At 40.9% G+C, this 12,468-nt stretch overlaps 2 protein-coding genes across 2 annotated transcripts in view; one reads left to right on the top strand and one right to left on the bottom strand.

Moving 5' to 3' along the window:
• The window catches only part of RBBP4 (RB binding protein 4, chromatin remodeling factor), a 39,633-nt gene extending 29,077 nt beyond the window's left edge, over positions 1-10,556 (top strand). The window contains exons 8-12 of the mRNA XM_077295998.1: positions 1,922-1,999; positions 7,258-7,334; positions 8,112-8,169; positions 8,256-8,366; positions 9,842-10,556. Coding sequence (XP_077152113.1) covers positions 1,922-1,999; positions 7,258-7,334; positions 8,112-8,169; positions 8,256-8,366; positions 9,842-9,907 — 390 coding nt within the window. The 3' untranslated portion in view covers positions 9,908-10,556. The remainder of the gene's footprint in view (positions 1-1,921; positions 2,000-7,257; positions 7,335-8,111; positions 8,170-8,255; positions 8,367-9,841) is intronic.
• SYNC (syncoilin, intermediate filament protein) overlaps positions 10,549-12,468 on the bottom strand; it is a 39,933-nt gene continuing 38,013 nt past the window's right edge. Inside the window, exon 4 of the mRNA XM_077295999.1 lies at positions 10,549-10,884. Within this exon, the coding sequence (XP_077152114.1) occupies positions 10,833-10,884 (52 nt within the window). The 3' untranslated portion in view covers positions 10,549-10,832. The remainder of the gene's footprint in view (positions 10,885-12,468) is intronic.

Genomic DNA, 12,468 nt, shown 5'->3' with positions numbered 1-12,468 from the left:
GATCTGTGGTTTGCATTTACGCTGGTAAAATCATTTCGATCAAGGCGGTGGTAGCAGGACCACTGTGACTGGCTGCCACGGTCAGATGAGTTCCGCAGTTCATCAATAATGATGTCACCGATTATGCTGTGATAGTCACCTGACTGTGGTGTCCAGTCGCAGGTCCCAGTGTTCCTGCTGCTGTTTTACCACTAATTCTAGTCGGTGGAAATGCAGACCACCGAGTAGCCTGCGGTGGATCTTGGTAAATTCCCCAAGCTGAGTGTACACCTTCACAAATCTCATGGGGCTTTTGCACTATTGTAATGCAGAACTTAAATTAGCTGAGCCTCATCAGAACAAGCAAGAGTGTGATTTTTCAGTCTTTTCCAACAGTATGATACTCTGCATAAATTTCCAAAATTTTGACAGTACTGCATTTCATATAACTTTTTTAACCAATCACATGATAGTAAGGTTAATATAACTTTCACTACACAATCTTAAGTTTTACTCAGATTAGTTGATGCAAAAACGTACATCTGGTATTTTGTATGACCCCTGTGATTTTCAAGGACCGCACCAAATTTTCTAGGAATGGAATGAACAATTTGACGACTTATTGCAACATCTTTTTCCATTCTTAGAGAATTACCTCTTTTCGAGCATGCATGCTTGATGGCAGAGCGATGCTCATCTTGTCCCTTCAGATTTCTCCATAGGTATTTGATTGGTTCAGATCAGGAGACAGTCATGGCTGACAGTGTTGGCACCCTTGAAATTGTTCCAGAAAATGAAGTATTTCTCCCAGAAACTTATAGCAGTGACACGGGTTTTGTTATACACATGTTTATTTCCTGTGCGTGTATTGGAACACAAAACAGTGAGGCAAAAAAAGGCTAATTGGACATCATTTCACGCTAGTGTCTGTTCTCCACCAATGTATTCACTACCATCTGCATGATGATGTGGATAGAGGGGACAGCGGACAGACTGTAGGCCAGGGCATGGTGTGTTTGTGGGCCACTGTTTCAGCACTTCATCTGTCTTGGTCTGCCGGGTGGACTGGAACAGCCAGGGGGTGGGATGTGGCGAGCGGACTCCACTTTGCCCAGCTCTGCTTATGGGTATAGAGTTCTAGTAGTCTTCATATTTCTTAGCATGGGCCCTGGTAAATTGTAAGTGTGCTATCTTTTTTTTTTTTTTGTGTGTGTGTGCAAGGGCTTTAGGAGAGGTTTGCTTCATGGACAACAATTATGTGATTCCTCTGCAGTATTATAGGAAACCCTCACCCCGTTTTGGCTTTACTACTTTAGCGTACTGCATTGAAATTGCCTGTTGATTTTTCTTCAACCCTTCTCATCAGAAGATTTTCCTGTTTAGGAGTTAACTTCTGTGATTGGTCTGGATTTGTGATATGGTTGCAATTCCATCTTTGTTAAAATGTCTTTTTCACTTTTGCTACAGTATTCTGACTGATGAGTAAGGCTTTGCTGATCTTGTAGCCTTCACCTTTGTGTAAAGAAATTTTCTTTTTTGGTTCTTGTAACATTTCTCTTCCATGTGGTGCCATTGCTGACAGCATGTAATGAGAAGGTTTCTTTGTGATGCCCTTCTTAAAATCAACTGTCCGCTGAACATCTGCTTAATCATTAATTACTTACCAGTCATTGTATTCTTGTTAATTAGAATTTTGTACTCAAACTTTAGCTTGGCTTTCATTGGGGTGTACTCATTTTTGCAACATAGTCTTGAATGAGTTTATTAAGAAATGTATAAAAAAAAATTTGGTACATAAAAAAACAAACCTATATTTTGTAATCAATGGCCCGCCCTTGTGAGTTTTTTGTAGTATCAAAATGTAATCCACAATATCAGTTGTCTGTCTTCTTAGATTTTATTGCTTTCTGCCAATTAATGCTGTTTTTTTCTATATCAATAGACTGTGGCGTTGTGGGATCTCCGTAATCTGAAACTAAAATTACATTCCTTTGAGTCCCATAAAGATGAAATTTTCCAGGTAAAGTAATTTTTTAGTATATTTTGAACAGTTTGTACTTGTAAAGTAGTATTTACTCACTAGATTAGCCAGGTAACCCAGACAATAATTTCTTGATGTCAAATAGAATTTTTATGCTGTATGCGGGATGATGCCATTCAATGAAAAACAAAAAGGGCCAAGTACTTGAAGTGAACTTGTCATCATGATTTTGCTAGGTAAACTACAGACACTTTCAATTTGGCGCTGTTACACTAATTAAAAAGATATCTTGGTTGATGAAATCAGTCTTGTGGTTGTTGTTTAATCTGTATTTGCAGTTTTCAGTAAATTAGATTCTCATGCTGCGGGGCGGCCTGTGGGGGGGCTTTATGTAGTGCTCTGCTTACATATGCATCCTTATGGGCTTATGTGAGGTAGAGATGGGCGGGCCCCTGGATGTTCTGGGCCGTTGAGTTCGGCCGAACAGCTTAAAAAAAAAAAAAAAAAAAATTTGGTGCCCCGAACATCCAGTGTCTGCCATGTAAACTTTTTACCTCCGATAACCACTGTCATTTGACAGCGTGGGAACCATGGCTGTCTGACCGGCAGTAGTGATTTTACCGCCGATCAGGAGTGTTTGCCTCGCTGTCATGCATAAACACCTGATGTTTGGGTGGAGGGGCCTAACAGTAAGGCCATGTGCACACGTTCAGTATTTTTCGCGTTTTTTCGCTATAAAAACATGATAAAAACGCGAAAAAAACGCTAACATATGCCTCCCATTATTTTCAGTGTATTCCGCATTTTTTGTGCAAATGTAGCCTTTTTTTCCGCGATAAAATCGCATCGCTGAAAAAAAAGCAACATGTTCATTAAAATGGAGAATTGCGGGGATTCCGCACACCTAGGAGTGCATTGATCTGCTTACTTCCCGCACGGGGCTGTGCACACCATGCGGGAAGTAAGCAGATTATGTGCGGTTGGTACCCAGGGTGGAGGAGAGGAGACTCTCCTCCACGGACTGGGCACCATATAAGTGGTCAAAAAAAAGAATTAAATTAAAAAATAGTGATATACTCACCTTCGATGGCCTCCGGAGTCTTCCCGCCTCTCCGCTGCATGCTGCCGCTTCGGTTTCTATAGCTGGTGTGCGGTGAAGGACCTGCGATGATGTCGCGGTCTTGTGATTGGTCGAGACCGGTCATGTGACCGCGACGTCATGGAAGGTCCTGAACCACACCGGCATCTATAGGAACGGACGCCTGCAGGTGAGTATAAACATTTTTTTTATGTTTTTTATTATTTTTAAACATTCTATCTTTTACTATTGATGCTGCATAGGCTGCATCTATAGTAAAAAGATGGTCACACTTGTCAAACGCTGTCAGTCCGTTTTCCAAGTGATGCTACAGATCGCTTGGAAAACTTTAGCATTCTGCAAGCTAATTACGCTTGCAGAATGCTAAAAAAACGGAAAATAAACGAAAAAATACCCTTACACTCACTTCCTTGTGAAGTTCATGTATGGTGTGCATGCTCGAACAGTAGGTGTTCAGGTTCACCCATCTACTTATAACAGGTTACTGATCCTTCAGTGACCTGCTCCCTATTTTGCATAATGGCTATAATATTGTTGGCTTAGAAAAAAAAAATTACATTCAGCAAAATGGAGGCACCTGCACAGTAGCTTCTGTCTCTTACTGATAGATGCTACTGTGCAATCGGTGCCAGTTTGCTGCAGCAACCTTTTTTTTTTCCTCCATTAAAATGGCTGTGACGCTTGCACAGTAGTATCTATCGGCCAGCCAGTGATAGATGTTACTGCACATGCTTCGGCGCCATTTTGCTGGAGGAAAAAAGATTTGGCTGCAGCAATATGGTGCTGACGGCGTTTGCGCAATAGCGTAAGAGATGCTACTGCATCGGCACCATTTTGCTGGATGTAAAAAATGTTTATATTATATGCATTATGTAAAAGAAGTGACAGGTCAGTGAGGAATCAGTGACCTGTCATAAGCCCATAAGGATGCATATTTAAAGGGACTCTGTCACCCCCTCCAGCCGTTATAAACTAAAAGAGCCACCTTGTGCAGCAGTAATGCTGCATTCTGACAAGGTGGGTCTTTTAGTTATTGGTGCAGTCAAGGCAGAAATAAAGCGTTTTATAATTTCGCAAAAATACCTGTCTTTAGCCCTGGAGGCAGATCTTAACACCCCTGCTGCACACGCCACACTGCCGTCACTCAAGGCTTCTTCGGCGCCGCCCCCTCCACGCTGTTTTCAAATCAAAACCGGCACCTGCGCTGTTTTGTTCTGCCTGGGGCAGGCGCAGTGAACGCTGCCCGTCTGACCTCAGATGCAGTCTCGCAGACTACGCCTGTGCGGCCACCCAGCTTGTGAATCCCAGCCCCACAGTGTGTTATGCATTATGCACAGTGCGGGGCTGGGGTTCACAAGCTGGGTGGCCGCACAGGCGCAGTCTGCGAGACTGCATCTGAGGTCAGACGGGCAGCGTTCACTGCGCCTGCCCAAGGCAGAACAAAACAGCGCAGGCGCCGGTTTTGATTTGAAAACAGCGCGGAGGGGCCGGCGCCAAGAAGCCTTGAGTGACGGAAGTGTGGCGTGTGCAGCAGGGGTGTTAAGACCTGCCTCCAGGGCTAAAGACAGGTATTTTTGCGAAATTATAAAACGCTTTATTTCTGCCTTGACTGCACCAATAACTAAATGAGCCACCTTTTCAGAATGCAGCATTACTGCTGCACAAGGTGGCTCTTTTAGTTTATAATGTCTGGAGGGGGTGACAGTCCCTTTAAATAGAGCACCCTAAGGCACGAGCATATCATTTGCTGAACCCTAAAAATAAAGATTAAACAACAACCACAAGACGGATTTAATCAACCAAGGTATCACTTTAATCAGTATAACGACTCCAACCTGACAGTGTCTGTAGATTACAATCCTCCTGACAGGTTGGCTTTAAGGTGTTGAATAAACGATTGTCGTTTTCTCGCAACTTCTGGCCAGCTATGCCAATATGGACAAGGCATGGCAAATTTACAAAGTTATGCCACTTAACCATCATAACGTACACTTGAAATATTACCCAGTGCCTTACTGAAGTACATTTTTCTGGAGGCGCATGGAAGTTTAAGATGTCCTAATTCTTTAAGTGACGTGCACTTCTTAATGAATTAAGTGCATCTTAGTCCAGTTTCTTTGTTTAACCCCTTTCCGACGATGGGCATAATAGTACGCCGATGTTGGACTCCCCTCCCTTTAGATGTGGGCTCCGACGGAGAGACCACATTTTTCCCGGCACATGTCAGTTGTTTGAACATCTGACATGTGCCTGGAATAGCTGCAGGTGGAATCGCGATCCACCTGCGGCTATTAACCCGTTAAATGCCGATGACGGCAGCATTTAACTTGCTCTTCCGGCCATCGGGCCAGAAATCTGCTCACCGGTGACCCCCGTCACGTGATTGCGGGTCACTGGTTCGTTGGCATGACAACCAGAGGTCTCCTGAAGACCTATGGTTGTCACTGCCGGCTTGCTGTGAGTGCCGCTCATAGCAAGTGAGTAATTCTACTACACAGAAGCAATCTGATCATCGCTTCTATGTAGCAGAGCCGATTGGACTATTGAAGCATGCCAAAAGTTTAAAAAAATATATAAAAAAATGTAAAAGTTCAAATGCCTTCGCCCCATTTCAAAATAAAACAATAAAAAAAAAATCAAACCTATACATATTTGGTATCGACAAGTTCAGAATCGCCCGGTCTATCAATAAAAAGATTAACCTTATTGCTAAACTGCGTAGCAAGAAAAAAATCAAAACCCCAGAATTACGGGTTATTTTTGGTCGCTGTGACATTGCATTAAATATGCAATAACGGGCAATCAAAAGAACGCATCTGGACAAAAGTGGTGTTATTAAAAACATCAGTTAGGTACACAAAAAATAAGCCCTCATCCAACCCCAGATCACGAAAAATGGAGATGCTACGGGTAACGGAAAATTGCGCAAGTTTTATTTTTTCAGCAAATTTAGATGGAGAACCTTGACTTGTTTGGTGTCTATGAACTCGTAATGACCTGGAGAATCATAATGGCAGGTCAGTTTTGGGATTCAGCGAACCTAGCAAGAAAGCCAATCAAAAAACAAGTGTGGGATTGCACGTTTTTTGCAATTTCACTTGAAATTTTTTTCCCGTCTTTGAGTACATGGCATGGTAAAACCAATAGTATCATTCAAAAGTACAACTTGTCCTGCAAAAAATAAGCCCTCACATGGACATATTGATGGAAAAATAAAAATGTTATGACTCTGGAAAGAAGGGAAGTGAAAAAACGAAAAAAGCTTTGGGGGTTAATCAAGTTGAGTCTCTCAGATCATTGGAAAAAGGGGTATACCGCAAAAGTGATAGAAGTAAATATTTTGATAAATGATGAGGTCCCTGGCTTGGAGGTAACCAGTGATCAGCCTCGATGGGATCTTGTTGGATGTGTATCGGTTGCTATGGAATCACTACACATTGCGTTTACAAATGCCAATCGGCAGTGTGCCTTAACACTTAGCTGGTCTTGACCAGCCTGATTTATTCTGTTTTTCTTACGGTCTTAGATCTTTTATATGGTATTCTGAATAACAAATGTTGGGGGCGATGGGAGGTGTTCAGGGTATGGGGGGGGGGGGGGGGTAAACACCTTTTTGGTTGAGAATGTTTTGTGTATGTGTAACTGTTATAAAATTTACTTAAAAAAAAAAATTAGACCTGAGAGTCTCTGAAAACGAATATGCCACAGGTTTTGCCATGAAGTCTGACAGCAGCATAGTGTAGTGGCAGACAGCCTGATTCCAGCGATGTCATTAACTGGACTGCTTAGTTGCTTGGTGCAGTTTTGCAAGAATCCCTGTTTTCTCTACTGGAGATGTTACATTGGTAAGAATGCTGAGCGGTTTATAACCCCACTCACATCCTGATTGGCAGCTTGATGTGTACCTATGTGTGATGCGAAAGCTTACCAATAAGTGGTGGCCAAGGGGTTACACAGATTAACTGGACTGGCCTTCACGTGACACCTAGTCAGTAGTGACATTTTGCTGATCTACTGAATCAGTGTTATTGAAACTACAGCACACCGTCTAATAAGTGACACATCCGTAGAGTCGAGCTCTGCGCCCACAATATGCTGCTCTCATACTAAATGGCAATAACCCGTTGACGGGTTGTTTTAATCCTGTTTTTGGTTTGTTTTCAGGGTATGTAATGATGTCATCGTAATTTACTTGCAGGTACAGTGGTCCCCACACAATGAAACTATCCTGGCATCTAGTGGTACTGACCGGAGGCTGAATGTCTGGGATTTAAGGTATTTTGCAGACCTTCTCCTACATTTACGTGTTTGTTTGTGTTTTTTTTTATGCTATTTTTACTTTCAGGTAATGTGGGTGTGGGTTTTAGAAGAAGATTAAGATAATAGATTTTGAACTTGCACAATAGGGAACAAGCATCACTATATACACACTTAAGAGCATTTAATTGTGTGGTTGTTGGAATTATTTTGTTTGCAGATTTATTAGGTTTGTGACTCTCTAAACCAGGCGTGGAGAGCCTCAGGCCCGTGGTCCATTTTCACCCCTCTGACCTTTTATGTGGCCCCTGGGCAGATATCCAGGGACCCCAATGCTTGGACCGGCAGTTGCATTTTGCTGGCCCATTCATTCCTTCTTTCTCTGTGAGTGTGTGCACGCAGCGTTCACTACTGAATGCTGAGGTGCGTGCAATGAAAAGCTAGTTACTGACACCAATGCCCGCGTCAGGATGAACTTTGTGGGCAGAGTTAGTGAGAAATTTGTACGGCCCCTGAAAAATGGTATAAATATCCAAATGGCTCTTGGCAGAAAAAAAGATTCCCCTCCCTTGCGCTAAATGAATAACTACACACATGACAGGGGAAGCCTTGGGGGAGATTTGTGCTCTGAAGCTTTACTATTCTCAATTGCCATTATTATTGATATTGCAGCATCTGATTTCTTTACAAAGGTGTTTTTAATGAATATTCAGAATGATAGTTAAACACTTTTTTTTTTTTTTCACACTATGCGGTTCATCTTATACTTTTTTTTTTTTTCCCCCCCGTTTCAAGTAAAATTGGAGAAGAACAGTCTCCAGAGGATGCAGAAGATGGCCCCCCTGAGTTGTTGGTATGGAGCGGCCTATATGCCAGAATATCAATGACTTGGCCATGTCTTTTTTTTTTTTTTTTTTACCTTTTTCTTCTATTCCTTAGTTTATTCATGGAGGCCACACTGCAAAGATTTCTGATTTTTCATGGAATCCTAATGAGCCTTGGGTTATATGTTCAGTATCTGAAGACAATATCATGCAAGTTTGGCAAATGGTAAGTTCTAGCTTTTTAATTTTATTAAGCTGCTAAACTTGTTTTAAAATGGTCCACAATGGTTAGGTCAATGACCCCCCGATGTATCAAAACTTTTTTTTCTCTAGTTTTGTTCTTTGGTTTTCTTGCACCCATTTCATTCTATTTGCACCTTTTTATATATCCATTTTATAAGTGCTCACCTAGTGTTATTTTTTTTTTTTTTTTTCAGCTTTGTGGGCACAGTTTAGCAATTCCATGTGGTTTCACCGGATTCTTAAATTGTGACTATGTAAAAAGTCAAATTTGGTGCAGTTTCAGTCCAGTCCCCCACTGGTGCATTTTCTATTTTCCAATATACCCAGTTTGTGTCTTTTGGTGAAAAAAAACTACAGTTCAAAAAATTCTTTCTCCTTCGCCTCATTGGGGGACACAGACCGTCGGTGTCTGCTGCTGCCACTAGGAGGCTGACAGTTCAAAAAATTCTTTTAGATCTGGCGCCAAACTCATGAATCTCTTGCCAGTTAGTGAATTTGCCATCACAAATGGCAGTTAATCCCACAAATAAAATGAAAGTGTCTTGGAAGAGAACACAAATTATAAATCTGGGCGAATAAGGTTTTTGCACATCAGCCTTATTAACCCAAACGTTCAACTGCTGGGTATAACCAAGCCAGACCACTTCAGATTACATATAGATTAGGTGAACCCTCAGATCTCCTTAGATGTCATGTGCACTTGCGTGGTCTTAATTCGACAACACATTTTAAAGAACCATGTTGGGGCTCGCTTGCATCTTTAGATGGATAGCTGTTGCCTAATAGTGGTCAATCCTGAATCACTCATTTACATGCATATTTACATTGGACAATTGTAAATTTGTTATTTGTGAAGAATAAATTGGTGTCTTATTGGCCCATCACATCGAAATTAGTCGCATCCTCAAACACCTGTCAATGGACAGCTTTAGAGCCAAAGGCTATGTTCATCTGCAGCTTTTTATGCAAATTAAAAGCTGCTTTTTACATTACCAGAAAAAATCTAATCCTTTTTTGTTTTTTTACTGAATTTAAGAACTGCTGTTTTTTTTTTTTTTAATCTGATGAATGTCAATTCTTTCAGTGTTTTTGCAGCTTTTACTCACCCATACAAAACAATTAGAAAGTTAAAAGAAGCAACAATGTTTTTCTGAATAGTTATCTTTATAAAATCTGTACTGTAGACAAAGCACACATGTATGTAGTCCCCATCCAGTGCTGCAAACATGTTTTTAATGGTAAGAGAGCTGGTTTTGGCTGCAGAAAAAAACTGTGTTAAACGTAGCCCAAGAAACAATTCTACCCGATCCTTGCTCTTTAGTCACTTCGCACTAGTAATTTCAATAATGTGATAAAGCATGGGCTCACATTCTTTGTGTTTTACGTAAACTATGTACATTGAAACTGAATTAACAGATACTACAGCTAACATGCCCACTTTTTTTTTTTTTTTTGCAGGCAGAGAATATCTACAATGATGAAGACACAGAGGGTGGTGTAGATCCAGAGGGGCAGGGCTCCTAGTTGTAATTATAATATATACTTTTTTTTTTTTTTTCTTTCTCCCCAGTGCACTGTAGTGGCGTCTCACACCAGATATGTCTCTTATCAAGCACTTGGACATTGACCTTCCCGTGCTGCAAGCGATCTCTCCTCATTCATCGCAACTTGGTTTTATTCATCTTAGTAGCAAAAATCCCTTCTGTTTTATATATAAATATTTTATACAAGAAGGGCATTTTTAACTGATGCGTGCAGTGGTGGTTTTATTTCTTTTTTTTTTATTTTTTTTTTATTTTAACAAAGCAAGGAGAGAGGAGTAAATGAGATGGCTTGTCAGACGCTGTGCCTTCAGGTGCACCTCTTTAAATTGAAGAGTCTTGGATCAGGCAGCTTCATGCAAACATTCCTTATATTTTTCCACTGGAAAAGTCAACTTTGCTCCTGTTAGTATCTAGGACGAGCTTCTTAAGCCCTTATCCCCCTGTACATTCTTTTATTATTTTTTTTTTTAAGTACTTTAACCTTGTCACTTATTAGTTGTGCTGAATTTTTACAGGGGGCACTGTTATATACTTTGTATTTGTGTGAATTTTGCTGTCTGGTGCACATCTCCTTTTTTCAGTGGATGAGCACCTCATGTGAAATAAATAGACATTGTTTTTGTACACGGTTTTATTTGTCTAATGTTTTAAGTTCATATCAGTGGGTATGAGTATAATTTCACACAAATGTCTCTACAAAAAATAATAAAAAAATCAATTTTTGTAAAAATCGCTTTTATTCAACACGAGTTGTTGAAAGCCATAGTTACCTTATCTTGCTATTACTTTAACTTTTGGCACTTCTACCAGCACTTATGAAAGTGTTCATCTTTGACTTTCTAGCACAGCTGCTGCTTCACTGTTCATTGGCTTGCAGATATAAACTTATCCTAGTCTTCAAAACATCATTTTTTTGCAACAGACTTGAATAGCTGTCCATATAGTTCAAGACAACTTCTGTAAAAGAAATATTGATTATTGTATCAATATTAAATGAATGCATAAAGCTATGTAAAGGCCAAGCTGGAGTAAGGAGACTTATAGGTAATGCATTGCTACTGCTGGGAATTTAAATATGCAAATAGCCTCTTCAGAGAGGAAGAGGACCAGAAGAGCATCACCTATTGGATATAGCCATCCTAAAAGTAATTATCAACTCTAATGAGCCTTGCCATAGACAGGTCAGTGATGGTGAATCTATGGCATGCAGATCCCTAGAAACAGTTGTCACTGCATTGCTAAAGTCAGTGTCTAACCACTAGTGTAGAAGGCTACTAAGTAGTTGGACATATTATTTTGGAATTTATATTGCTTTAACTCCATGATCTATGAAAGGTTTGTAAAGCTATATAGACAAAACAAACATCAGGTTAAAAACCGATTGAGACATTATGTGGGCTGCAATTAAGATCTCTTATCGGTAAACCTTGACTACACACCTGTTGTGTAAGAGCAGTTCTCATTGTAGTAAACTCTACTTTTAGCCGGAAGCTTATGCTTAAGGGTATGTGCACACGTCCGGATTTCTTGCAGAAATTTCCTGAAGAAAACCGGAAATTTTCTGCAAGAAATCCGCATTTTTTTTTTTGCGTTTTTTTTGCGTTTTTTTAGCATTCTGCAAGCGTAATTAGCTTGCAGAATGCTAAAGTTTTCCAAGCGATCTGTAGCATCGCTTGGAAAACTGACTGACAGGTTGGTCACACTTGTCAAACATACTGTTTGACAAGTGTGAGCAACTTTTTACTATAGATGCTGCTTTTGCAGCATCTATAGTAAAAGATAGAATGTTTAAAAATAATAAAAAAAATAAAAAAAATGCTTATACTCACCCGCAGACAGCTGATCTCCTCACCGGCGTCCGTTCCGTATAGATGGTGTGCGCGCAGGACCTTCCATGACGTCACGGTCACGTGAGCGGTCACATGACCGGTCTCGACCAATCACAGGACCGTGACGTCATCGGCAGGGTCCTTCACCGCACACCAGCCACAGGAACCGAACGGCAGCATGCAGCGGTGAGGCGGGAACACTGCGGGGGACATCGAGGGTGAGTATAGGACTATTTTTTATTTTAATTCTTATTTTTTGACCAATTATATGGTGCCCAGTGCGTGGAGGAGAGTCTCCTCTCCTCCACCCTGGGTACCAACCGCACATAATCTGCTTACTTCCCGCATGGTGGGCACAGCCCCGTGCGGAAAGTAAGCAGATCAATGGACTCCTAGGTGTGCGGAATCCCTGCAATTCCGCATTTTTAATGAACATTTTGCTTTTTTTTCCGCGATGCGATTTTTTCGCGGAAAAAATCGCAACATTTGCACAAAAAATGCGGAATACACTGTAAATAATAGGAGGCATATGTTAGCGTTTTTTTCGCGTTTTTATCACGTTTTTATAGCGAAAAAAACGCTAAAAATCCTGAACGTGTGCACATGGCCTTAGGCTATGTGCACACGTTCAGGATTTCTTGCAGAAATTTCCGGAGCAAAACAGGACATTTTCTGCAAGAAATCTGCATGCGTTTTTCTCGCGTTTTTACCG

Source organism: Ranitomeya variabilis, chromosome 3 (genome assembly GCF_051348905.1).
Source record: "Ranitomeya variabilis isolate aRanVar5 chromosome 3, aRanVar5.hap1, whole genome shotgun sequence".
Classification (NCBI taxonomy): domain Eukaryota; kingdom Metazoa; phylum Chordata; class Amphibia; order Anura; family Dendrobatidae; genus Ranitomeya; species Ranitomeya variabilis.
The sequence above is the reverse complement of the archived record's forward strand: the minus strand, read 5'-3'. Positions and strand labels throughout refer to the sequence as shown.